Source organism: Schistocerca serialis, chromosome 4, assembly GCF_023864345.2.
Source record: "Schistocerca serialis cubense isolate TAMUIC-IGC-003099 chromosome 4, iqSchSeri2.2, whole genome shotgun sequence".
NCBI classification, from domain to species: domain Eukaryota; kingdom Metazoa; phylum Arthropoda; class Insecta; order Orthoptera; family Acrididae; genus Schistocerca; species Schistocerca serialis.
Window position 1 is genome coordinate 92,413,512 of NC_064641.1, and position 25,130 is coordinate 92,438,641.

General features: G+C 43.6%; 2 protein-coding genes across 7 annotated transcripts in view; one reads left to right on the forward strand and one right to left on the reverse strand.

Annotated features, from left to right (window-relative positions):
• LOC126473915 (cuticle protein 16.5-like) overlaps positions 1 to 25,130 on the forward strand; it is a 319,612-nt gene that overhangs the window by 235,090 nt on the left and 59,392 nt on the right. For 3 of the 6 annotated variants that reach the window (XM_050101266.1, XM_050101264.1, XM_050101265.1), the window contains exon 2: positions 14,586 to 14,948. In XM_050101266.1, the coding sequence (XP_049957223.1) occupies positions 14,816 to 14,948 (133 nt within the window). In that variant the 5' untranslated portion in view covers positions 14,586 to 14,815. The other 3 variants (XM_050101267.1, XM_050101268.1, XM_050101270.1) reach the window with 3 other exon arrangements.
• Positions 866 to 14,674, reverse strand: LOC126474283 (nuclear pore glycoprotein p62-like). The gene is made up of 3 exons (XM_050101746.1): positions 14,607 to 14,674; positions 2,979 to 3,920; positions 866 to 2,936 (listed from the first exon to the last, which is right to left on the reverse strand). The coding sequence occupies exons 1-3, from the start codon at positions 14,619 to 14,621 to the stop codon at positions 2,316 to 2,318; spliced, it is 1,578 nt and encodes a 525-aa protein (XP_049957703.1). The 5' UTR covers positions 14,622 to 14,674; the 3' UTR covers positions 866 to 2,315.

The window sequence follows — 25,130 nt, forward strand, 5'->3', positions numbered from 1 at the left end:
GTGGATATACACTGTACTAGTACCGACATTGTGCATGCTCTGTTGCCTGTGTCTATGTGCCTGTGGTTCCGTCAGTGTGATCATGTGATGTATCTGACCCCGGGAATGTGTCAATAAAGTTTCCCCTTCCTGGGACAATGAATTCAGGGTGTTCTTATTTCAATTTCCAGGATTGTAGTTCTGATTGCTTCTGGCAGCACTTGCGAAATCGTCAAGTTATCGTGGCCAAGCTGTAGTTGACAAACGCAACCGGAAAGAAGTGACTGTGATAAGTGACAGTGTATCACAGTGGGCCCGCAAGAAGAGAGGAAATCGATGTGGTGAAATATTGTTCGGTACATCCTGAAACTGTTGGCAGGCATCAAGCACATAACACAAGGGGTAGCGTAGCACAGATGGCACGAGTGGAAGATTCTACAGCTGAGTGGCCAACGGGCGAGGCAGGTGAAGTCTGGCATATGGGGAAGGGGGAGAGTGGAGGAGTTGTATTCTAATATCGCTGCACACGGTGTACGATTACGCAATAAACACTACAGCATAAAGACAGGAAGGAGGAGTAGAACTTAATGGTATTCTGTTGTCAGGGGAGGCGAGGGGAGGGGGGGGGGGGGAGGGTAGAATTGGATCAGTATGTATCAGTGGGATAGTTTCAATTTTGATGTGAATGAACATGAAACAATGGAAGCTATTGTTTAGTTGCATCCACTTGCGTCTACTACCATACTAGTACAGCTGTATCACTGACGGAAACAGTATTAAGGAACCAAAAAGAAACTACATTCAGCTTACAGTTTTATAAGTTTATTTTAAAAATGTATGCATTATCTAACACAAAACTTAAATTTTAAAAAAATAACTCCTAATAATAAATTACATTCTAAAAAGTCATTTCTGCACAGCAACAGTCTAAAATCTTCAATTCAGGGGCGGACAGACATTAAACAACCCAAATTTTTCAGATGTTCTAACTTCTTACTGAGTAAAACATGTCACAATGTGAAGCTTACACTACCTAAGAGGAAAACCGACTGTTATGTTTAAGACAGCAGTAAGGTTTACGTGCCTCAAATGTTTGGGAATCTTTGAGTGCTTATGTTGGCAGCAGAATCTCATCTTTTGCGTCGGGCTACTGGCGACTTGCTTCACATAGCATAACCAGGAGTCAGTCCCAGGGGAGAGCGTCTCATAATCGGAATAGACATTGAGCTCACCTCAGAAAACTGGTTACCACATAGCTACTAGTTAACATTTTTTGTATAATAGCCACTATTATCAGTGATGCTGTTCATGAAGGCATGTGACTGTTAATGGTTCCCCTGTTTTGTTCTTTGAAACAATCGTAATCAGTTTAGAAATTAGTCTGACAAGAAATCAATGGCACACACGACTATCCGTTTGTAAAGAGTAGTCCTTACGACATTCACTTTGGGCACTCGCTGTGTTTGTAGTTGGTGCTACTGAAACATGTAACCTACTGAAACACCTCTACATAGGGTATTGACCTTGCAGGAATAAAAGTGAATTTTTTTCGAAGGCCAACGTGTCGGCTATTTTGATAAGCAGCCTTGGACTGAATTGCCCTGAGGAACATTAAATTCAATTTTTGTCGGTGCTTAACCAAATATGACAGTAATATTGAATAGAAAAAAACTTAGCTGATCTTCTGCAAAAAGTTATTGATTTGATCGTGAACTTGCTTTCGGTTTCTCGAGCTATCGTTGTTGTCACCAGACGATGGCCTAAGAAACTGGAAGCCAGTTAATGATTATATAAATAGCATTTATCAGAACACCAGGAAGGTGTGTACTTCATATTCGCTAGTGAAACTTATCTGCAACAACAGCAAAAATTCAGTTTGTTTTTATTTAAGATGTTGTGTTTAAGACTTAAGAATTTTTTTTTCATTGGATACCGGCTCACAAAGGCTACAGTCATATATTTCCACCATTCTTACATCTAAATTGGCCAGAATCTTCAACGGGAATAATAAACAAAATAAAATGTGTTCCCTAGTTTTATGTTGAAATTGATATGAATTCGACAGCTGCTACAATCACTATCGGGCAAAGTAGTGTGTGAGAGGAAAAAGGTGGAAAATGCGTGAACTACTGCGCTGGGAGAGCACAGTGTAATTCGTACAATGTGTTTCATGGATCTGTAGGTACGAAATTGAAGGGGGAAAGTGATTACCCTGCTAGTGGTTGCGGGTGTACGGATTACAATTGGTTTCGAAGGCGACAACAAGATAGAGCGGTCGGGTTGCTTTTTGGCCGGTATTTCGCGGTGCTGCCCGTGCAGGGTGGGCGCCTGGCAGCCTAGTCAGACATGTTCATGTTCCTGGCGATGGCCTCTCGGTGCGCCGCCTCGTGAGCTCTGCGTGCCGCCTTCACCTCCGGCGTCTCGGTCACCGACATCGGCACCACGAAGCCGGAGTCGACGGGCCTCTGGTCCGGCTGCTGCTGCTGCTGCGGCTGCTGCGGGGGCGGTTGCTGGCGGCTGTGGTCGGAGGGCGCTACGGGCAGGTTGGTGGCGGCCACCCGGAAGCCGTTCAGGTCGTCCGACAGGTACTTGACCGTCTGCACGACGCCGTTCGCGTCCAGGTAGGAGTAGCCGCCGGCCACGGTGCCGTCGCCGCCGCCCGCCTCGTGCTTGGCCGACAGCTGCCCGACGTACCCGTACGTGTACTGGCCGAGCTCGCCCTGCGCATGGTACTGCGTCTGCACCCCCGGCAGCACCGCCGCCGTCGTCGCGTACGGCAGGGGGGCGGGCGCCGCGTACGTCGCTACGGGCGCCGGGGCGGCGTACGTCGCGATGCGCGCGGGAGCCGCCGCCGCGTACGTGAGCGTGGTGGGGTGCGCGGGGGCCGTGTACGTGAAGGTCGCGGGCGCGGGGGCGGTGTACGTTACCGTAGCTGGAGCGGCGGCCGCCGTGTACGTCGCTACCGGCGCTGGGGCGGTGTACGTCGTGACGGCGGCGGGGGCGGCGGCGGTGTACGTGGCGACTGAAGCCGGGGCCGCGGCGAACGAGGCGATCTTGGCCGGCGCGGCGGATGTGTACGTGATCTTCGCCGGCGCTGCGGCGGCATACGTGTGGGCCGTGTACGTGATCGGCGCGGGAGCCGTGTACGTCGCAGCCGTCGGCGCAGGTAAGGCAGTCGCGACGGCCGCGGGGGCGGCAGGGGCGTACCCGTAGCCGTACAGGTTGGACGGCGCCACCGGGTAGCCGGAATGCGCGAGGTACGTGTTGTGCTGGACGGGGAAGCCCGTGTTGGCCGTGGCGAATGTGGTAGGGTCAGTAAAAGAGTAGAAGAACTTGTTCAGCGAGTGGACATCTCCGTTGACGCTGCCGCTGGCGCCACCGGCACCACCTCCACTGCCGAAGCTGCTGCCAGAGCCGCCGAAACCGTTGAAGCTGCCACCGCCGGCGCTGGAGCCTCCTATGCCGTTCACAGAGAACCCACCTCCGTTCTGTCTGGGCGGTGGGGTAGTGGTTGTGGTGGTCGTGGTGGTCGTGGTCGGCGGTGGTGGTGGTGGTGGTGGTGGTGGCGGAGGCGGCGGCGGGGCCGGCTTGTGGTGCTGCAGCTGAGGCTGCTGCGGCTTCACCTCCGAGGCGGGGTAGGTGTGCAGCAGGCGGAAGCCGTTGCTGACGTAGTGCACGCTCTGCAGGTGGCCGTTGGCGTCCACGTACGAGTAACCGCCCAGCAGAGCGCCGTCCGTCCCGCCCCCACCGTTCCCGCCGCCCCCGCCGCCATTCCCGTTGCCGTTGCCGTTGCCGTTGCCGTTGCCGCCCCCGTAGTCGTTGTAGTCGTAATCCTCGAACCGTTCCGGTGGGGGTGGCGGGGGCGGCAGGAAGGAGGACAGGAAGCCAGGGGAGGCCTTGGGGGCGGCGGCCACCAACGCCAGCAGGGCGCTCAGCACAGCCTGTGGAAGACAAAACGAGTTCAGTACGCTGGACCGGACACAACAGTACTGCTACCTGAAGAAATGAGAAGCAGGAAGATAATCAAACTTGTTTTGGAAAAAGCCGGTCGCTGTGACGGAGCGGTTCTAGGCTCTTCAGTCTGGAACCGCGCGACCGCTATGGTCGCAGGTTCGAATCTTGCCTCGGGCATGGAAGTGTGTGATGTCCTTAGGTTCGTTAGGTTGAAGTAGTTCTAAGTTATGACAGTCCCATAGTGCTCAGAGCCATTTGAACCATTTTTGAACTTGCCTCGGGCATGGATGTGTGTGATGTCCTTAGGTTAATTAGGTTTAAGTAGTTCTAAGTTCTAGGGGACAGAGGACCTCAGATGTTAAGTCCCATACTGCTCAGAGCCATTTGAACCATTTTTTGTTTTGGGAAAAGAAAAGACGCTAAATAGGTCCAAAAGTTCGGTAGTTTTTAGATAATTTCTATGACGCTATACTTTACCGTATAAGGTAACATTCATTTTCATAAGTATCTCACTATTAATTACCGAGTTTTCGACTCACTTATAAAACGTTAGACCTACAGTGCAACGCCTGCTTTCGAGTTGCACGATTTGTTCTGATTTTCGTCTCCTGTACACTCCACAAGATGTAATCCATCCTAGCATTATTCTTTAACGATTTCTCAACTAGTCCCGCTGTTGAGCTGTTAATTTTACTTCCTATTACGAGATGAATGTAGGGTAAGGTTGGTTGCAGCAGCAGCAGCACTCCGTCATCAGGCCACAAGTAGCCCATAGGGACCTTCCGACCGCCGTGTCATTTTCAACAGAGGATGCGGATAGGAGGGGCGTGTGGTCAGCAACCCCTCTCCCGATCGTCACGATGGTTTCCTTTGACCGGGGCCGCTACTGTTCGGTCGATTAGCACTTCAGTTGGCATCACGAGTCTGAGTGCACTCCGAAAAATGGTAACAGCACATGGCGGCCCGGATGGTCACCCATCCAAGTGCCGGCCCCGTCCGACAGCCCTTACCTTCGGTGATTCGACAGGAACTGGTGTATCCACTATGGCTAGGCCATTGCAAGGTTGGGTGAATCAGGTCAAAATTTCTTAGTCTGAATAGAAGACACATTTTTATATGAACAGATTTCCATTGTAAATACTGAAAAACTGTGCCATTTTGCCTCGAAATTCTAATACGTATACATGTTGGTCACCGTTTCAAAAATTTTATCTGAAGAATTAGCAAAATAGACCTAGTTCGCGTAAGGCGAATTAGGCCAGTACAGAAATATATGTTATACACGCACTAAAATCACAAAACATTTTCCACAAATAAACATCTTCTTCCCCAGTGAAATAACATGCTTCTAGCGGTTGACTTGATACGTAGTCACCAAGTTTCGTCGATATTGGGTCAAATGGTTCAAAAGGCTCGAAGCACTATGAGACTTAACTGCTGAGGTCATCAGTCCCCTAGAACTTAGAAGTAATTAAACCTAACTAACCTAAGGACATCACACACATTCATGCCCGAGGCAGGATTCGAACCTGCGACCGACTGTAGCGCCTAGAACCGCTCGGCCACTCCGGCCGGCCCTAGCGTTTGCCGGGTGACCAAGGAAATTTCTGAAAAGCCTTGGTCGGATTCGAAGGTATTGTCCCATTTTCAGTTTGGATAGGTTAGGAAATAGTCGGTGACCTTTTCAAAGAAACCATTCTGAGCTCCGCCGTAAATGATTTAGGGAAACAACGAAAAACCTAATTCCTATGACAGCCCGTCGTTCAATTTCAGGGCTTTAAACATTGTGCAACTTGAAACGCTGTACTGTCCTCGACCAATGTGTAAAAAATAGGAGCTCGGATGGAAGATACTACTTACGTGTGACACTGAAATGAGTATTTTGTTGTGAGGTAGATATTACGAGTACATCGCTTAGTATGAAGAGTCATCATAGGAATAGAATATGAGATAATGTTTAGAAAAAACGATGTCTTTAGATGCGTTCTTTAATCGAAAAGAATGGCGAAGAAGATGTGGTCAATAAAAGGAAGCATTAAACTAAAATGATTTAGAGAAATCAGGCGTCCTTTAACCGATCTGAAATCCTCTCGCATAGAATAAGAGCTTAGTGTGGCAACTCGTTCCCCCGTGTCTCAGAAAAATGCTGTAGGATTGATGTTGTGGTGTCACGAGAGACTTAAAACATTACATCGACAGCTCTCCAGCTTGATTTTAAAACGTCAGTGTTGTTTACACAGTGTTAACGTACCGGATACGTGCCAAGCCAGAAGGACTAGTAAGAGAGGCTGAGTGGAGATGAAGCAGGAACTTTGTGTCCGCCCCCGGTAGCTGAATGGTCAGCGTGACGGATTGTCAATCCTCTGAGCCCGGGTTCGATTTCCGGCTGGGTGTTGTATTTTCATCATCATCCTACACATCCTCATCGACTGCAGGTCGTCGAGGTGGCGTCAGATTGAAAGACCGGCACCCGACAAACGGTCTGCCCGACGGGGGATCCTATCCATAGATTAAATAAATAAGTAACAACTCTGTTAGACAAGGATGACAGAAGATAGTTGTGGTGTTCTAGTTACAAAGGAACTGTTCACTCAGCCATCTCACGGACTTTAGGATATAAGCATTAATATAAATCAGGATGGCCTCACAGATATATGAACCGTTACTGTTTCCGCATGTGAGTTCAGTGATTTGACGACAGCCTACCTCTTTCAGCAAAGAAGTGGCGAGGCTGAAAACATTCCACAGCGATATGCCAGATGACTCACTTCGTCCACCTAACGAACTTTACCGGGATGCCACGTTAGATGCCAACTGTGCAGCTCACGGAAGACTTCGTTCAGAATGTCAAAAGCCTCTCTCACTTATGCACACATATCGTGTCAGGAACCAACCAAAAAACTAGAGGGAGAAGTTTTTTTCTCGCCTTGCGTTTGGCAACAAAATAAGGCTTTATGGGAGAGGAAGAGAGGGAGGAGTGAAATCGAATTCGTACGGAGGGCTCGTGCAGTGCAAAAGTAGGTATAGTTTGCGTGTTGCAAATCTGCGGAAATCCGATGTTGGGTGTCTAATATGCCTACATGAGATGGCGAGCCGAGTGAGTCGCAGTGGCTGTCAGCAGCGTGCGCGAACAGCCGAGTGCGTGACTTGAGTCAGCCCACGACCCAGAAGCGCGCGCGTGTCCTTGACACAGCGTGGCGGCGGCGAAGACAATATGTGTTTTGAGGCGGGCAAGGTCGCTGCTAATCGCCGCCACGTCGTTATGCAGATGGATCGCCGATCCCGGACTCTGCAGTATCCGGAACGCCCCCGTCCAAAACTCGGTTCACTGTACACTTTGTTTGCGGCACGTGTTATGTGTGAATGAGTTAAGAGTATGGAGATGAACGGGCAGTTAAGAAAATCACACACACACACACACATATATATATATATATATATATAAAATTTTTGGCTGGGACAATGGACAACATTGCCCAAGAAATAAATTAAAATTGTTCCAGTTCTCTGGTTCCAAGGTTTTCGGGAACTTTTCCTTGGTTGGCAGGCGAATGCCTGAAGTGGAAATAATTCCGGTAACGTTCCAGATTGGGATTTCCTCTGCATCACTCCCAGTCAAACAGACTGAAACTTCCTGGTAAATTAAACCTGTGTGCCGGACTGAGACTCGAAGTCGGAACCTTTGCCTATCGTGGGCAAGTGTTCTACCATCTGAGCTACCCAAGCACGACTCACGCCCCGTCCTCACAACTTTACTTCTGACAGTTTCTCGTCTCCTACCTTCCAAACTTCGCAGAAGCTCTCCTGCATATGCAGATGCCCGCGAAAGGCAAAGGTCCCGAGATCGAGTCTCGGTCCGGCGCACAGTTTTAATCTGCCAGAAGTTTCATATAAGCGCACACTCCGCTGCAGAGTGAAAATTTCATTCTTGAAACATCTCCTATGCTGTTGCTAAGCCATGTCTCCGCAATGTCCTTTCTTCCAGGAGTGCTAGTTCTACTAGGTATACAGGAGAGCTTCAGCGAAGTTTGGAAGGTAGGAGACGAGATACTGGCGGAATTAATGCTGTGAGGACGGGGCGTGAGTCGTGCTTGGGAAGCTCAGTTGGTGGAGCACTTGCCCGCGAAAGGCAAATGTCCCTAGTTCGAGTCTCGGTCCGGCACACAGTTTTAATCTGCCATGAAGTTTCATATAAGCGCACACTCCGCTGCAGAGTGAAAATTTCATTGTTGAAACATCTCCTATGCTGTTGCTAAGCCATGTCTCCGCAATGTCCTTTCTTCCAGGACTGCTAGTTCTGCTAGGTATTCAGGAGAACTTCTGCGAAGTTTGGAAGGTAGGAGACGAGGTGCTGGCGGAATTAATGCTGTGACGACGGGGCTTGAGTCGTGCTTGGGTAGCTCAGTTGGTAGAGCACTTGCCCGCGAAAGGCAAAGGTCCCTAGTCCGAGTCTCGGTCCGGCACACAGTTTTAATCTGCCAGGAAGTTTCATATCAGCGCACACTCCGCTGCAGAGTGGAAATCTGGTTCTGAGAACAGACTGAAGTTCTACCACAGCCCGCCCTGTGTTTACGAGTTAGGAAAAAAAATCGTCACCGCCCTTCGATGACTTTCTGTTATTTTCATTCCTCTTGAAATATCATCATGCAATTTTGATGTTTCCTCGTTCGGAATATTCTCTAGAACAGATGCCTTAGTTCTCTCTGCGTGGGGGATGAGAAAGAGGCGCATTGTCAGAAGTGTGTACATGTTCTGGGTTCACTAGAGGCACAGTTCTAGTGCGGTACGGTTAATTGGTACATCGCAGTGTGCAAAAGCAGTGGCTCGGCAACTGGAAACGTTCTCTAGTACTGAAGTACGCAGGAAATTACGATTCTCGTGGACAACACATCCAACAGATCCACCGTAAAATTCTGGCTGTATAAGGACCAAATGTAATGCTATGTCCAGCTGTAGTGAAACAGTGCCAACAATTTGACTAAGGCCTCACAGACATGGGTGACGCTGATCGGGGGGAGTGGGCCACCGACAACGACCGCAGATGACAATGTCCCGGCAATCGAGGAACCGGTTCGCAGATATTGCAGATTTTCCAGCTATGAGGACGTTCACTCAGCGGCTCTCGAATCGCTACGTGATCAAGCAGAGGATTTCTATAGCCAAGAAATCGAACGATAGGTAGAATTTTCTGACCGTTGATTATGTTGAAAGATAGTGTCCTGCCTCTGTCTCACTTTGAAGTGCAGTACTGCATTTAATAGTCATATAGCCTTTTAGCATAAGTCGCGTCTGAACATAATTCTGTAACCGAAGAAATTTTCTTCTCCTGCCATAGTCTCTTTAGTAAGACTAATGTTCTATGATCATTATGTGGAGACTTGTGTCTCGAACACCAGAATCATCCCAGTTTGTCTGTGCTGTCGTAATCAGTGTTGTCCTTCTGCTCATTGTTGTTTCCTTTTAGGCTGCTTCTCATTCCTGGCGTCGAACTTTTGTTCATAGTTCGCTTAGTTCTAAGCTAAGTACCTTGTAATGCCATTTAAAGGCTCCCCTTTACCAAAACGTCATACACTTGGAAAGAGCACTTACTCGCAAGTATTCTTGGAGCGGACTTCATATTTCATTGTCCATGTCGTGTGGATCAGCACCACAGAATTTCTTCATAGTTCGACTCATGTCTAAGCAGTCCAAGAAGTCATAAGCCTATTATGCCATAATTATCTTAGAACTGCAGTACTTTTAACGTATTAGTGGCACCAGTTAATTATTTAAGACTGGAGTAGTTTATTTTGTGAAAAAAGCGGTTGATTTGTTATGAAATATGGGATATCGGAAACGGTTCCGAAAGCCGCATAAGCTACAGTGGACAAATCAGCAGCAGAACTCGTTCACTTGGTAAATTCTTGGCGGTAAATGTCAATGTTTGACGTAGTTTGACAATAATCCCCTGTGGCTGAAGAAAATAAATTCCTAGAGACCCTATTAAGGAAATATTGCAAATTTATTCTGGACTATAAGACCATTGTGCCTGAAGTTTTCCAAGTCTGACAGGCTATCAAGAAAAACTTTTCATCTGGTGAGCGTAAGGGTTTCACAAGGAAATGATAATCAATGACAAGGTTCGTTAATAATTCTCTATACTTAGAGGAACTTCATTGGCGTGACTAACGGAATTTGCAATTTCTTCGACTGCAACAGTACCGTAGTGCTCCTATGACATTTGTTCCACTGGGGAAAACCGTAGTTCGTGATGTGTTAGAATTAATCCTCAAGTGAATTCCTTGTGGAACACTATAGTTTGTAGTATCAGGTTGGCAGCAAAAGCTGTTTTTGGTACAGAAATCTGTTACGACCAGGCTTTTTAAGTGGCGGGTAACAGACGACCTATAGATTTTTCTCCAGGGTTATTTGGCGTATTGTAACAGAACAGAATAACCTGGATCTCGTTTTTTTTGTATTTAGCTATAATTTCCTGTTAGGCATCAACTGGTAATTACACTTAAACAACCATGATCTACACTGTTTTCTTCATAAAACTGCAAAAGATCTCTGTCACCTCTAGTGACGCAATAATACCTTTCTATTTTATTTTTGATCATAGATGTCATAAATCGAAGGAAACAGAACGCTATCTATCGTACATTTTGAAACTTCATTAGTGTCCGCTGTGTTCCACATTCTTTTTATAAAATAATGATACGTTATTACTGCCAATATTTGCTAAGAACTTTTCGCCGAAGAACTGTTTAAAATAGCCCTTCTCCTTATGAATACATATATTGTTGGACGCTGCAATAGATTTGCATCTCATATCGTGGCTTAAATTATCCGACAGTTTTCCTGATCACGTAATGGAGAACTACCTTGAACTATTTTTCTCGCAATAATTGATTACCTGACGTGACAGTTTTTTAATACTTCCGTAACACTAAGATAAATATTAATGATTTTGACAAGGACTCCTTTACACCTTGAAATTTATGTTTCAATTGAAGTCAATGGCACATTTTGAAATATAACTACAACTGTGATTCAACTCCGCGACAACGGTTGTCCATCCGTCAGTATTTATAACAACTTTCGTAATTCAGTATACAGCAAAAAAGTAAAAATCTGTGCCGTTTGTTTTCTTACATTTCTATAAAGCTATCAATAAATCCTCTGTCTATATAATACGCGGATAATGAGTTTCAATTAGGAACCTGTTATAAGGCATTTCAGAAATGAATAATCGACCCTCAGGACACTAACTGTAGTAGTTGTGGCCAACGTGTTTGAAAGCAGCAGAGATGTGTTGTTGTACATACTATCCAACTAAGTAATGACATACTGTTCACTGTAAAGCTGTCAGTTTAAATGTCTCCTGGGCAATACAGAAAGGGTAATGGAAGTAATTCAGGTACTAAGAATTATGTGTAGTATTGTTCGGTAACTGTAAACGCTCCTTTCGCAAGGACAAAGTGTAAATGGAGGGCTATAAATTCTGTTCAGATATCTTAACAGTGTCAAAATTTGTGCAAATTGGTGCATCCTATGGGATGAGGTAACAAACGCACAATCATACATCAATATACTCTGAGTTGGAAAAAAGAAATATTGAAAATGAAATACGTGAAAACAATTCTGTGCTGACATCTAAGGAAAACGCAGAGAACAGAAAAGTATTAAGTTATGATATACGAAGAGCAATAAGTAAAACATGAAGTATGACAAGATATAAACCCAAGTCGATATCAAAAGAAAAATAGCAATTTGTGTGAACAATGAGCTCACGTCAGTTACGTCACAGTTTTGCTGAATGGCTTCTGTTTCGAGAAGGATGAAACAATAGCAACTATAGGTTCTCAGACGATTGAAAATTCCCTTTCTAAATAGAGGTAGGCACACATTAAAACGCTTTGCAAAATGTTAACAAAACAATAAAGACATACACATTTAAAAAGTCACAAATCAAGCACTGACTTGATCAGTTCTATGTCTTTTGAATTTGAAAGACATCGGTAGATGATTGCAAAAATGTTACAGGCTCCCTAGCATCTTTTATAGAGCGAACTACAAATTTTCAAACTTCCTGGCAGGTTAAGAAACTTCCTGGTAGATTAAAACTGTGTGCCGGACCGAGATTCGAACTCGAGACCTTTGCCTTTCGCGGGCAAGTGCTCTACCAAGTGAGCTACCCAAACACGACTCACGCCCCGTCCTCACAGCTTTACTTCTGCCAGTACCTCGTCTGCCGCCTGGAAGTTTCATATCAGCGCACACTCCGCTGCAGAGTGAAAATCTCATTCTACAAATGTTCAGTTTATAAAAATGACCTGTCCTTCGTTTGTTAATGAGAATACTTTGAGGGAAGAATTCAGAAGTCTCACTCAAGATTCGCCTTTGCCTTAACAGTAGAATTCATTGCCTTGAATAGGTAGACTAGGTTAACTTTACTGTATCCTGCATGGTTCATGTTCTCCCTATGCCGTCAGTGAGAGAGTATCAGGGAACCATTTGTTAATTAATTTCTGCAAAAAGAAAAAAAAATGCTGACGTTCTTCTGCCTACGGACGTAAAGACTCTTTTACTGAACATTGACTGTCGTATTTCTGTGGCGAGAATAAGAAACCAGCTCAGCATTCGCCTAATAACTTTGGGGTAAAGCACCCAAAGGATTGGCTGGCGTACCACGCCAAAACTCGTTAATGAGGCGTTCGGGTTTGATTCGACGAACGAACGTCACGTTGCCATCTCAGAGCCATACGGCGCGATAGGCGATCTACTGATTCATACCGCTGCCGATTTGAATGTGGGGGACCAGGAACAGATTTCTGGTAGGGCGGTACGGAGAAAATGGTTCAAATGGCTTTGAGCACTATGGGACTTAACATCTGAGGCCATCAGTTCCCTAGAACTTAGAAGTACTTAAACCTAACTAACCTAAGGACATCACACACATCCAAGCCCGAGGCAGGATTCGAACCTGCGACCGTAGCGGTCGCGCGGTTCCAGACTGAAGCGCCTAGAACCGCTCGGCCACGACGGCCGGCGGTACGGAGAAAAAGGCACTCCATAGGCTGCAGCATCCAGCGGTCAACATCACATCCTGGACCTTCCTGTGAATTCTGACCATGCCACATAATTCCGTCGCGAGAGCAAGTTACAATAGGGCAACTCCTCGACGAGAAAGTTTCTATGCTGCGGGTGAATCTTCCGGTTTGTATAGTCGTGGCCCATGCATCTTTCTCGTTCCGACGTTTCGCCCAGAACTGCGATGCACATCTTCAGAGATGCTCCTGTTTCCGCAATATTAAGAGTATACATGAACACCTCTGTAGATGTGTAGCGCAACTCTGGACGAAATGAAGACCATACAAGCCGGAAACTTCACTAGACTATACTCGTGAAAGCCTTCGTTGAATGTTTCTAGGCCCTACTGGACTTAGGACACGAAGCCCATTCCCACTACAGTAGTACAAGTTTATATGCCAACTAGAATTTGGAGTAGGTATTAAAATCCAGGGAGAAGAAGTAAAAACTTTGAGGTTCGCCGATGACATTGTAATTCTGTCAGAGACAGCAAAGGACTTGGAAGAGCAGTTGAACGGAATGGACAGTGTCTTGAAACGAGAATATTAGATGAACATCAACAAAAGCAAAACGAGGATCATGGAATGTAGTCGAATTAAGTCGGATGATGCTGAGGGAATTAGATTAGGAAATGAGACACTTAAAGTAATAAAGGAGTTTTGCTATTTGGGGAGCAAAATAACTGATGATGGTCGAAGTAGAGAGGATATAAAATATAGACTGGCAATGGCAAGGAAATCGTTTCTGAAGAAGAGAAATTTGTTAACATCGAGTATAGATTTAAGTGTCAGGAAGTCGTTTCTGAAAGTATTTGTATGGAGCGTAGCCGTGTATGGAAGTGAAACATGGACAATAAATAGTTTGGACAAGAAGAGAATATAAGCTTTTGAAATGTGGTGCTACAGAAGAATGTTGAAGATTCGGTGGGTGGATCACGTAACGTATGAGGAGGTATTGAATAGGAATGGGGAGAAGAGAAATTTGTGGCACAACTTGACTAGAAGAAGGGATCGGTTGGTAGGACATGTCCTGTGGCATCAAGGGATCACAAATTTAGCGTTGGAGGGCAGCGTGGAGGGTAAAAATCGTAGAGGGAGACCAAGAGATGAATACACTAAGCAGATTCAGAAGGATGTAGGATGCAGTAGGTACTGGGAGATGAAGGAGCTTACGCAGAATAGATTAGCATGGAGAGCTGCATCAAACCAGTCTCAGGACTGAAGACCACAACAACAACAATAACAACAACTGGACTTAGCGTAATGGAATGATTTCTCGTTTCATTTCACCAGCCAGTACAAGGACGGATAATCGTAAATGGGCAATGATGTCCATCAGCCTGGCGAATTTAACAGAATTTGTGGTACCCCGATACAGTAAGATGATAGTCTGCGGTTGAGAATAAAATGAAACTAGTGTGTATGTAACACAAACATTTACTTTCCTCATGTACTTTTACCTAGCACTTAAAATCTATGCAGAGTTCACATATTATGCATGTTGTAGATGCTTTACTAGTCATCCTTGGTAGTAGACGCGCTGAGAACGTTCAGAACTCAGAGAAACTGTTTCGTTTGCAGACGGCAGCGGTGGCTACTCACCAGGAGTGTCCTCATGTCGGAGGCAGTGGCTGCGGCCTGGAGGAAGAGCGTGTAGCGGTGTCGCCTCTGCCCCGAGGCGGCCGCCTCTATATATATAGGGCGGCGCGCCGCCGCCCACGCCGCTCACCGCCGTGCTGGGCCGCCGCCCCTCGCCCCCGGGGGCCACGGATGCCCCCTGCCACCCCCCTCCGGCGGCATTAGCACTTTTGATGGCGCATTATGCTCGGCGCCGCACAGCGGTGCGGCAACTCAGTTCCGCTCCGCTCCATCCGCTTCACACGCTGGGGGAACTCCTTCTCGGAATACTTTTGGAAGCCCACGGCTTGGCGCGAGGACTAGCAGGTAAGAATAGCCAACAAGACGCGGCGCCGAAGCTTCTAACGCGCGTCGGCTGCCTAGTCTCCGACGAGGACCAACGATTCTTTGTGAGTTTTTAAGACATCATCCACACCTACTACCTTTAAAAGTTGTTCTTCAGTTGCCTAAAGTCTTTTACGATAGTCAGATCTTTCAAAAGGTGTCCATCAACTTCGTATAATCTCTTACCACATCCAGTTGTTGTCTAACGGAAGTCTTGTAAGCCGCAAACCAGTCCGCTAACCAAATAAATATAGCACTCTTAGAAAAACACAGGTTTTATGGAATCGAAGGCTATACACATAGCTGGTTTGAATCATGCTTAATGAACAGAAAGGAAAAAGTTGTGCTGAATAGCACAAATAATGTTGAGAGGGTGGTAAATTCTAGTGAATGGGGAGTTATCACAAAGGGGGTCCCACAGGGTTAAATTTTGGTTCCTCTGTTTTTCCTTATTCACGTGAATGACCTCTCACTTAACCTCTTCAGTGCCGAAGATAAACAAAGAATGGAAAAATATTTCAGTCACTTTTTTTGGTCTCAAAATAGCACAAAAAACTAATTTTGAAATTTTATTTTGAATAATGTTTGAATAATTGAATGTAGACATATGTGTACATTGGGTCTTAACAGAGAAAAAAATGCCGATCTCTTAGTATTTTCATATTTTTATTTACAATGAAAAATGTTCACATTACTTCTCATTTTTATGTACGCATTACATTTTATGAACACATTACTTCTCATGCTTATGGAATTTAGCAAAACTATTGTTTTTTTAATACGCACAAATAAGCTTTGCACTTTTCACACATTATGCGAGAACGTGGCTTGCACCCTGGTAGCCGACGCCTTGAGGCAAAAATACTCTCAATATATTCAGGAAGGTGGTCAACCCTGTCACATTTGCTTTCTCTAGTTGGCTTTGGCACATCTTCGTTTTGTGTGGTTTGATGCTCCTCATCTTCATCAGAACTGCTGACATTCTCCTGTGTTACACTCGGAGAAATTTCTTTCGACAGTTACAGTGAGTCTACAATTTTTGAAGACTTCACCGAGTCGTGGGCCAAGTGAATTTAATGAGAGACATCCACTTTTGTTTTGGTATCCCTTCTTTTTGACAACACCTTTCGTAGATAATCCATGACTTAATAGTGGCACACCAATACGTTCACGTAGAGTTGGAAGTTCATCAGCAGAATCCTCATCTTCATCTGACAAGGTACTCAAGTCACTCGTCTGAAGTAGTTTCATAATTTCATCGTGTGTCAAAGCTGAGAAGCGAAAATTAAATAAAGTGAAGGTAATTTTTGAAGTAATTGAACAAAGAAATTAAAGTGAACCTAATAACAAAATTAAAAATTTTAGAGCTTTTAATGAGTTTGGTACCTATAGTTTACATGTCCATCGGGCTACCCGTAACACCGACAACGACTTTGCTCCTACTCTACCGTGTTAGTAGCTTAACTTCCAGATTTTAATTTAGATTACGTTTTAAATCACGATTTCTCAGTGAGATCAGTCTTAGCCTCAGTACCACTACATTTTGTGAGCAGAGACCTGATGTACACAAAATGTGTACTTCTAATTCAACAGTCAATGTTTATGAAATTACGAAACTATCGTTTTCATTGCATGCACGTATCACTTCCTTGATGTCTTGTTTCGAGTAAGACACGATAAAAATGGCTATACAATTAAAAAACGAATACTGAAACTGAATTTACCTTCCTCGCGTGTCGCAGATGACGCCGTCCGTCAGATCGGAAGTTTCAGGATGCGAGAAAACCTGCCAAAACTAACTTGCACGCAATATAGTGGCAAAAACAGAAATCGCATGACGTGCACAATCGTGTTAAGGATGTCTTTCAAAATGTTATTAGATGGTTCTCAGAAAATGGACTCTCCCTTAATTTTGAAAAACTCACTATACTCAGTTCTGTACACCGAATAGAGTCATACTGACAATTGATGTAGCATATGAAGACGGCTCGGTTAACAGGGTAGATTTCTCCAAATTTTTGGGTGTTCACATTGATGAGAACTTGAACTGGGAGAAGCACATTACTGAGCTTCTCAAACACTTAAGTTCAGCTTCTTTCGCTCTCCGTATAGTCGCTAGTCTTGGTAATAAACTGATCAGCCTCCTAACGTACTTTGCATATTTCCTCTCAATAATGTCTTATGGAATAGTTTTCTGGAGTAACTCACCACTTAGACACCAAGTATTGATTGCACAAAAGAGAACAGTCAGAATACTTAGTGGTTTTCACCCAAGGACGCCATGTAGGCACATATTCAAAAAGTTAGGTATTTTAACTACACCATCAGAGTACATATATTCGCTTATGACATTCGTTATAAATAATCCATCTCAATTTACGAAGAACAGTGATATTCACACGTACACCACTAGAGGAAAAAAATTACCTATCCTATCCGTTATTGAAACTGTCAGTTGCTGAAAAAGGAGTACATTATTCAGCAACAAAAATCTTTGATCATTTACCCAATAACATAAAGCGTCTGGCGGGCAGCAGATTAAGTTTTAGATCTAGCTTAAAATCATTTCTTTTAGACAACTCCTTCTATTCCATGGACGAGTTTCTGTTTCAGAACTGCAAAATAATAATAATAATAATTTGTACCTTTAAATGTAGTTCCATATGTAGAACTAAAAATTTCAGTAATATTAATATATTAGCACTATATATATATATATATATATATATATATATATATATATATATATATATAGTAATCTGACTTGTTCCATATCATATGAATAAAATAATGGTGAAAATCTGTTGAACACGACTTAATTAAACTAAACTAAGAACATCCACACATGTTTACTGTACGTGTTATCAAAAAAAATCTGTTACTATGTGCTTCCATAAAAACGTGCAAGCTGTCTGACGACCAATGTATTAATTCGAAACAGGTAACATTGGTTTTTCCAAAAAGTAAACCAAAACCAAATTCCAGCTGGTTGCCGTTGTTATAAGCATTCTCTATCATTATATAAGGCTCTGTACCTTAGTCGGTAAAAATGGAACCCTTATGAGATCACTTTGTTATCCGTCTCTCTCTCTCTGTCTCTCTCTCTCTCTCTCTCTGTTTTTCTCAGGAACAGGTAAACATTTGAGGTTGAAATTTATGTCCTACATTGAGGCCGACGGCCCCTTAGCGGTGTAAAAAATTGAAGCTTCTAAGTCAATGAAACCAAAAGCTACGGCCATTTATGTTACATATTTTGGTACTCTGATTCATTAAAAGCTATAGGGTACTTCCTGTTCACTTAGAATCATGAAATTTGGCAAGAAGCAAGCCTTCACAGTACAAAAAAATAAAAAAGTTCGAAAATAGTGGAACTGAAATTCTATCACAAGAATTTTCTTTTTTAATTTCTTGAACGACGTCCTGTCTTTCCGTCCGTCTGTTAAGACGCCTTTTTCTCGGGAACAAACAGACGTATCGAGTTGAAATTTGTATCACTTACTAAGGTCTGTAGTCACTTTGCGCTGTAAAGAAGACAAGCTTCTAACAATCCAGTCAAAATAATGACCATTTATGTAACATATTTTGACACTCGCAAACCCACTCATTAAAACTAATAGTGTACATCCCGTTGATATAGTATCAAGAAATTTGGGAAGAAGCAACGTTTCGCAGTACAAGCAAAGGAAGAATATTTGAAAATGTAATTATACTTCACAAAAGTCTTGGAATTGCCGGGAGCGATATCTTGCCAATGTCAATGTCGGCAACAGGCAAAAATCGTCAAGATTCTCGATTCCGGAAATCGATGAACTGTCTGCATACATATTTAACTTCGTACGGAGCTCTCAGAGCCCGAGTCCCATTCACACCTGGCGAATTTTTAATTAGCTGATTTTGGTCATAGCTTCTCGTGTTTTTTTTTTTTTCATCCTTTTCCAAAGACGCCATTATGCAAAACTCTGATGAAATTAATGAGGACTCATTTTCCAAACAAAACTCTTTTTATCGATACTACCAATTAGCGACATCAGCAGGATGATATTTATCCCTAGCAAGATGACCATTGTCACAAAAGTAAGGACTGAGCTTGGTAGGAGTCTACAGAACCGTGTTAACCTAAATAGACTGACATTACGAGCAATGTGTCCATGGTACTTCTTGCAACCAGGTGACTTAATTTTTAAAATAAGCACCATAAAATCTGGGCTCCAGAGCAATGGAAACATGTAATTTGAACGAGTTATTTTAACTGTGTAATATTCCAATGACGGACCGTGTTTACGAAAGGAGAACACTAGTGACTTATACAAATCAGAGTCTCTTCTGCATCTACACCATAACTCCGCAAGCCACAAAATGGAGCGTGGCGGAGGGAAGTTTATTAATACGTTCTCGCGACGTACGTTTTGTGGCAGTATATGTTTTCAAAGCTTATACAAAATAAAAAAAAGAAATATAATCTAAAACAAGGAAATATATCATTATTTAACAATTTAATAAAATTAAATTTCCCTTATGGAAATCAAAAATTTTAACGTTATAAATTAATTTTAACTGAACTGGCCAAATAATTGTTATCCAAGCTAAAGAATATGGAAACATCGAAAAGAGACGGTGTATGTAGGACACTCAGTGCCGTGATTGTAGTAATGTAGTTTTTACAATGAAGGCAATAACTGGTTCCTAATAAACACTAAAAATAGTTCAGTAATCTGGTGGCGTGTGATGTAGAGCACAAGGTTTCCTCAGGTGAAAAGCTGTGTAAAAAAGTTTGTGTTACCTTTATTTGCACTTAAACTGTGTAACTCTTTCGGCGGTATGTGTTTTTGTCATTTGGACTGTGCTCGTACGCACTGCATTGGACATTTTCTTGGACTGTGGTAGGTTTCTTTTCCTGACTTGCTTGCTTTATCCTACTGTGAACTTATCTGTTTTCAGATTAGTTATGCCACATTTATTTAATGTGTTTTTACAGTGTTTTATGTCGAAATAAATACTCAGTGCTGCTACAAAAATGACGACAAGAGAGGTGTGCCACCAGATATTTGTGCTACTATTTTGAGTTTCACAGTGTAATAGGACAGTGATGCAGAATATTGCTAAAATAAAACCAAGTGAATTTTAATTTGGGAAGCTTGGAAACTATTCATCAGCTACTAGACCACAACAACAATACACAGGATCAGTACCGCACTTCCTGAAATTTGTCACAGGAAGCTCATTTCCCCTGTTTGACAAAGCCAAGGAGGAATTTACAAGCAAGTCAAACTACTGACCAACAGTGAGCATCTCTGCTGTTAAAAAATCTACATATGTGCAATTTAGAGCAGGAACAGAAGCCATTAGCAAAAGCATCTAGCTTCTCACTCCGCTATTATCTGATCATTTTGAGTGGAAAAAAATAACGAGAACTAGGGTCCAAGCTGATGGGCCCTACACCCGTCAATGAAACGGGGGATTCTGTGCCCATTTAGGTTGCTCTGTTGTGGTCTTCAGTCGGTCCAACAGTCTTAGTGAAACAAAAGGTAACTGATACGATATATCAAACAATGTTAGATGTCTATTCACATTCAGCAGTGCTGGCGTTGTTTCTAAGAGACAATTACATCCTCTAACCACGCGGGATAGCCGCGCGGTCTCATGCGCTATGTCACGGTCCGTGCGGCTCCACCCCGTCGAAGTTCGAGTCCACCTTCGGGCATGTCCTTAGCGTAAGTTAGTTTAGGTTAGGTTAAGTCGTATGTAGGCTTACGGACTGTGACCTCAGCAGTTTGGTCCCATAAGACCTTACCACATATTTCCCAATTTTCCATCCTCCAAAATGGTAACAGTTCGAATCACGTTAATGGATACGTCCTAGATTGGTTTGATAGACATAACTATGAAATATCATTCTTCCCCGGTGTCTAAAATCGTCTAATTTAAATGTTATCGAACCATTGTGGTCTGTACTGGGCAAATACCTGAGGACCACTTAACCTCGTCTACAATTTCGCAAGGAACTACAATTTCTTTTCATGCTATGTTCTAAATTTCAATTAATATTCATAAATTTTATTAATCCGCAGAATATTTCAGGCTATTTTCGCTGTCGAAAATAACATTATATCTTACACTACTGGCCATTAAAATTGCTACACCACGAAAATGACGTGCTACAGACGCGAAATTTAATCGACAGGAAGAAGATGCAGTGATATGCAAATGATTAGCTTTTCAGAGCATTCACACAAGGTTGGCGCCGGTGGCGACACCTACAACGTGCTGACGTGAGGAAAGTTTCCAACCGATTACTCATACACAAATAGCAGGTGACCGGCGTTGCCTGGTGAACCGTTGTTGTGATGCCTCGTGTAAGGAGGAGAAAGGCGTACCATCACGTTTCCGACTTTGATAAAGGTCGGACTGCAGCCTATCGCGATTGCGGTTTATAGTATCGCGACACTGCTGCTCGCGTTGGTCGAGATCCAATGACTGTTAGCAGAATATGGAATCGGTGGGTTCAGGAGCATAATACGGAACGCCGTGCTCAATCCCAACGACCTCGTATTACTAGCAGTCGAGATGACAGGAATCTTATCTGCATGGCTGTAACGGATCGTGCACACACGTCTCGCTCCCTGAGTCAACAGAAGGGGCCGTTTGCAAGACAACAACCATCTGCACGAACAGTTCGACGACGTTTGCAGCAGCATGAACTATCAGCTCGGAGACCATGGCTGCGGTTACCCTTGACGCTGCATCGCAGACAGGAGCGCCTGCGATGGTGTACTCAACGATGAACCTGGGTGTACCAATGGAAAAACGTCATTTTTTCGGATGAATCCCGGTTCTGTTTACAGAATCATGATGGTCGCATCCGTGTTTGGCGACATCGAGGTGAACGCACATTGGAAGCGTATATTCGTCTTCACCATACTGGCGTATCACCCGGCGTGATGGTATGGGTTGCCATTGGTTACACGTCTCGGTCACCTCTTGTTCGCTTTGACGGCACTTTGAACAGTGGACGTTACATTTCAGATGTGTTACGACCCGTGGCTCTACCCTTCATTCGATCCCTGAGGAACCCTACATTTCATCAGGATTATGCACGACTGCATGTTGGAGGTCCTGTACGGGACTTCCTGGATGTAGAAAATGTTCGACTGCTGCCCTGGCCAGCACATTCTCCAGATCTCTCACCAACTGAAAATGTCTGGTCAATGGTGGTCGAGCAACTGGCTCGTCACAATACACCAGTCACTACTCTTGACGAACTGTGGTATCGTGTTGAAGCTGCATGGGCAGCTGTACCTGTACACGCCACCCAATCTCTGTTTGACTCAATTCCCAGGCGTATCAGGGCCGTTATTACGGCCAGAGGTGGTTGTTCTGGGTAATGATTTCTCAGGATCTATGCACCCAAATTGTGTGAAAATGTAATGACATGTCAGTTCTAGTATAATGTATTTGTCCAATGAATACCCGTTTATCATCTGCATTTCTTATTGGTGTAGCAATTTTAATGGCCAGTAGTGTATTACTGTTCAACTACGATATTATTGCACGTACGGGTTCCGGAAACACTGAATGACGTGGTGCCAATGCTTACAGGTCATACTGTCAACCTCGATAACACACTGACGTACGGTAAGCCGACCGAATCGCTGACACGACCAGGTGCAATAATATCGTGGTCGACTAATAGATGACGTTCGTATTACGTTGTGCAACACTTGTAGCTGGCTATTGCGTTTTCTTTGCAACTGTTGAATGATTTTTGCATGGTCCCCATCGAGCAGTATTCGAAACAAGTCGGATTCTAACACATTGTCATAAATAACTGAGTGCTGTCCTTCAGTAAACATTAAAATCTGATCTTTCGCTTTTATGTTATCTCCAAGACTCAAATTCGCTAGCTATCTCTGGTTGACCCATCTTGAATGTTTTCCATCATTGGTTTCTTCATTGCTCTAACTAACAGAAAAAAGAGAGAGCCGCATATAACTAATTGAAACGTAGTCTTCTGGGAAGTATGATGGGAAGTACTGAATTCTTCATCGAAACTTGGCAAAACAATACTGAAGAGTCAATACAAAATAACAAAATCTCTTCTTGACGTTCAGAAAAATTTCCCTTTACTCACGAACTGATATTCAAGTTGTTAGGCCATTCCCAGGTGACACTTGTCACAGCCCGATATAAAATGAAGGGCTTCTTTCAATTGTGGTACAAGTTCATTACCTTCTCTTTTCAGTCTATAATGCTTCTGAAATTAATTAGCCAAACAAACAGAAAGAAAGGTTCATCTCTAGCAGGAAGCCAAATGCTTGAATATTTCTGGTATCTCAACTGGGCCGAGCGCTTCTAGGCGCTACAGTCTGGAACCGCGCGACCGCTACGGTCGCAGGTTCGAATCCTGCCTCGGGCATGGATGTGTGTGATGTCCTTAGGTTAGTTAGGTTTAAGTAGTTCTAAGTTCTAGGTGACTGATGACCTCAGAAGTTAAGTCCCATAGTTCTCAGAGTCATTTGAACCATTTTCCTCAACTGCAGATTTTTCAGTGCTCATTTAACTTTAGGACTCTGTATCTCAATATGAACAAAAATGGACTTGTATCACTATTGAAATAAGTCCTTCAAATAATCACCTTCGTATAAAAAGAAATTTCTACATTTAAAATGTAGGCATTTTGGAACAAATAACAAATACTTTATACATAAGAACAACTTTTTATTTGTAAATACCGTAGAGTCTGCGTTATTCATGTACTCTTCATATTATTATTTTATCCACTGCTTGACAGTCCGTTGTCACGCCGTGATGGTCTCGGAAGCCAAAACCATTTGGTCAATAAATAATGATTTATTTTTATATTAACCTTCTTAGACCATACCATACAGCAGTCACTGAAATAAAGAAATATTTAAACTGTATAGAGCAAGATGTTTTGTAAAAAATTGTTTATGATGTCAAGTGGCCATCTATAGCCTTTCACAACACAGCCTCAAGTACGTGATTAATCTGTAGCGGGAAGTTTGTGGCAGTATCAAGCGTGAATTCACTCGTGTTGATGAATGATCGTAGTCATTGCAGCTCATTATACTGCGTTAGAAAACAAACGGAAAAAATATTAGAGTATCATAGTTTAACATATTTTTTATAAAAAAATTATATTGTGACTTTTCATGCTTTCCCGACGGATGTGTTGCAAATACGCTTCTCGGGTTTGCCGCCGGATCGTATTGTGTAAATCGCCCAATATTTCTTCGATGCAACTGCTCCTCATCATTTGGTGGTGGTAGCTGCTGCTGTCACTGCTGCATCAGTCGCGCCTTGCAGCAGTGGCAGCAGCAGCTACCACCACCTGATGATGTCGAGCAGTTGCATCGAAGAAATATTATGCGATTTACACAATACGATCCGGCGGCAAACCGGAGAAGCGTATTTGCAAAAATTATATTATTTTACGTCCCAACGCAGATATTTGTAATCGATGCCTAGAAAACTAGACTCGCCAATCGTATCTTTCATTTAATTCCATTATTTGACAAAGGGTTACTACTTGACGGCAGTATGGTTTGAACCTTAAAAATTTGATACCGGCTGTGGAACTTATTGCAAAGAAGTTGGTTCAGTGATTTTTATCTCTTCACGCCACTGAAGAAGCGCCCGCGTGGTGTGTATACTGTATGACTAGTTGTGGATTATAGATTGTCCACGAAATACCTCGTTTTCTTACGTTTTGAATGCGTCGATCAGTACTGTACACGTCATACTATTAGGCGCTAAACACTGTTTCGATAGGCATGTGGAGGAACAGTACAGCACCGTCCAAAGACGTTTTGTTGTATAATGACTTTGAAATAGGTGTCTGAGATGTCGATCATTTGTGCAGGATCATGACGATTTGGTCATTTCTTAGTGCTTCAGTCTTCTTTTGTCTACAACCTGTCTGACCCGTTGACTCCTGTTTACATTCTGCGCTGTCGCAGCTGTTGCTTCTCATAAAACTTTTACTTACGACTTTATTTGAATGGTCGTAAATGCCTCTGTCGGAACTTAAGTCATGTGTGTTTAGCGCAATAAATTACAATTCACGCGGAAAGTATTCGCAGTAAAGTCCCAGAACTCACGTCTCTAGTAAAATGTAGGCGTTCACACATCATAATAGGATTTGAG

Coding starts and splice junctions, on each gene's coding strand:
- LOC126474283 (XM_050101746.1), bottom strand. Junction 2,937..2,978: donor CCACGTACACCGCCGCCGCC/CCCGCCGCCGTC, acceptor GCGCCGGTAGCG/ACGTACACGGCGGCCGCCGC.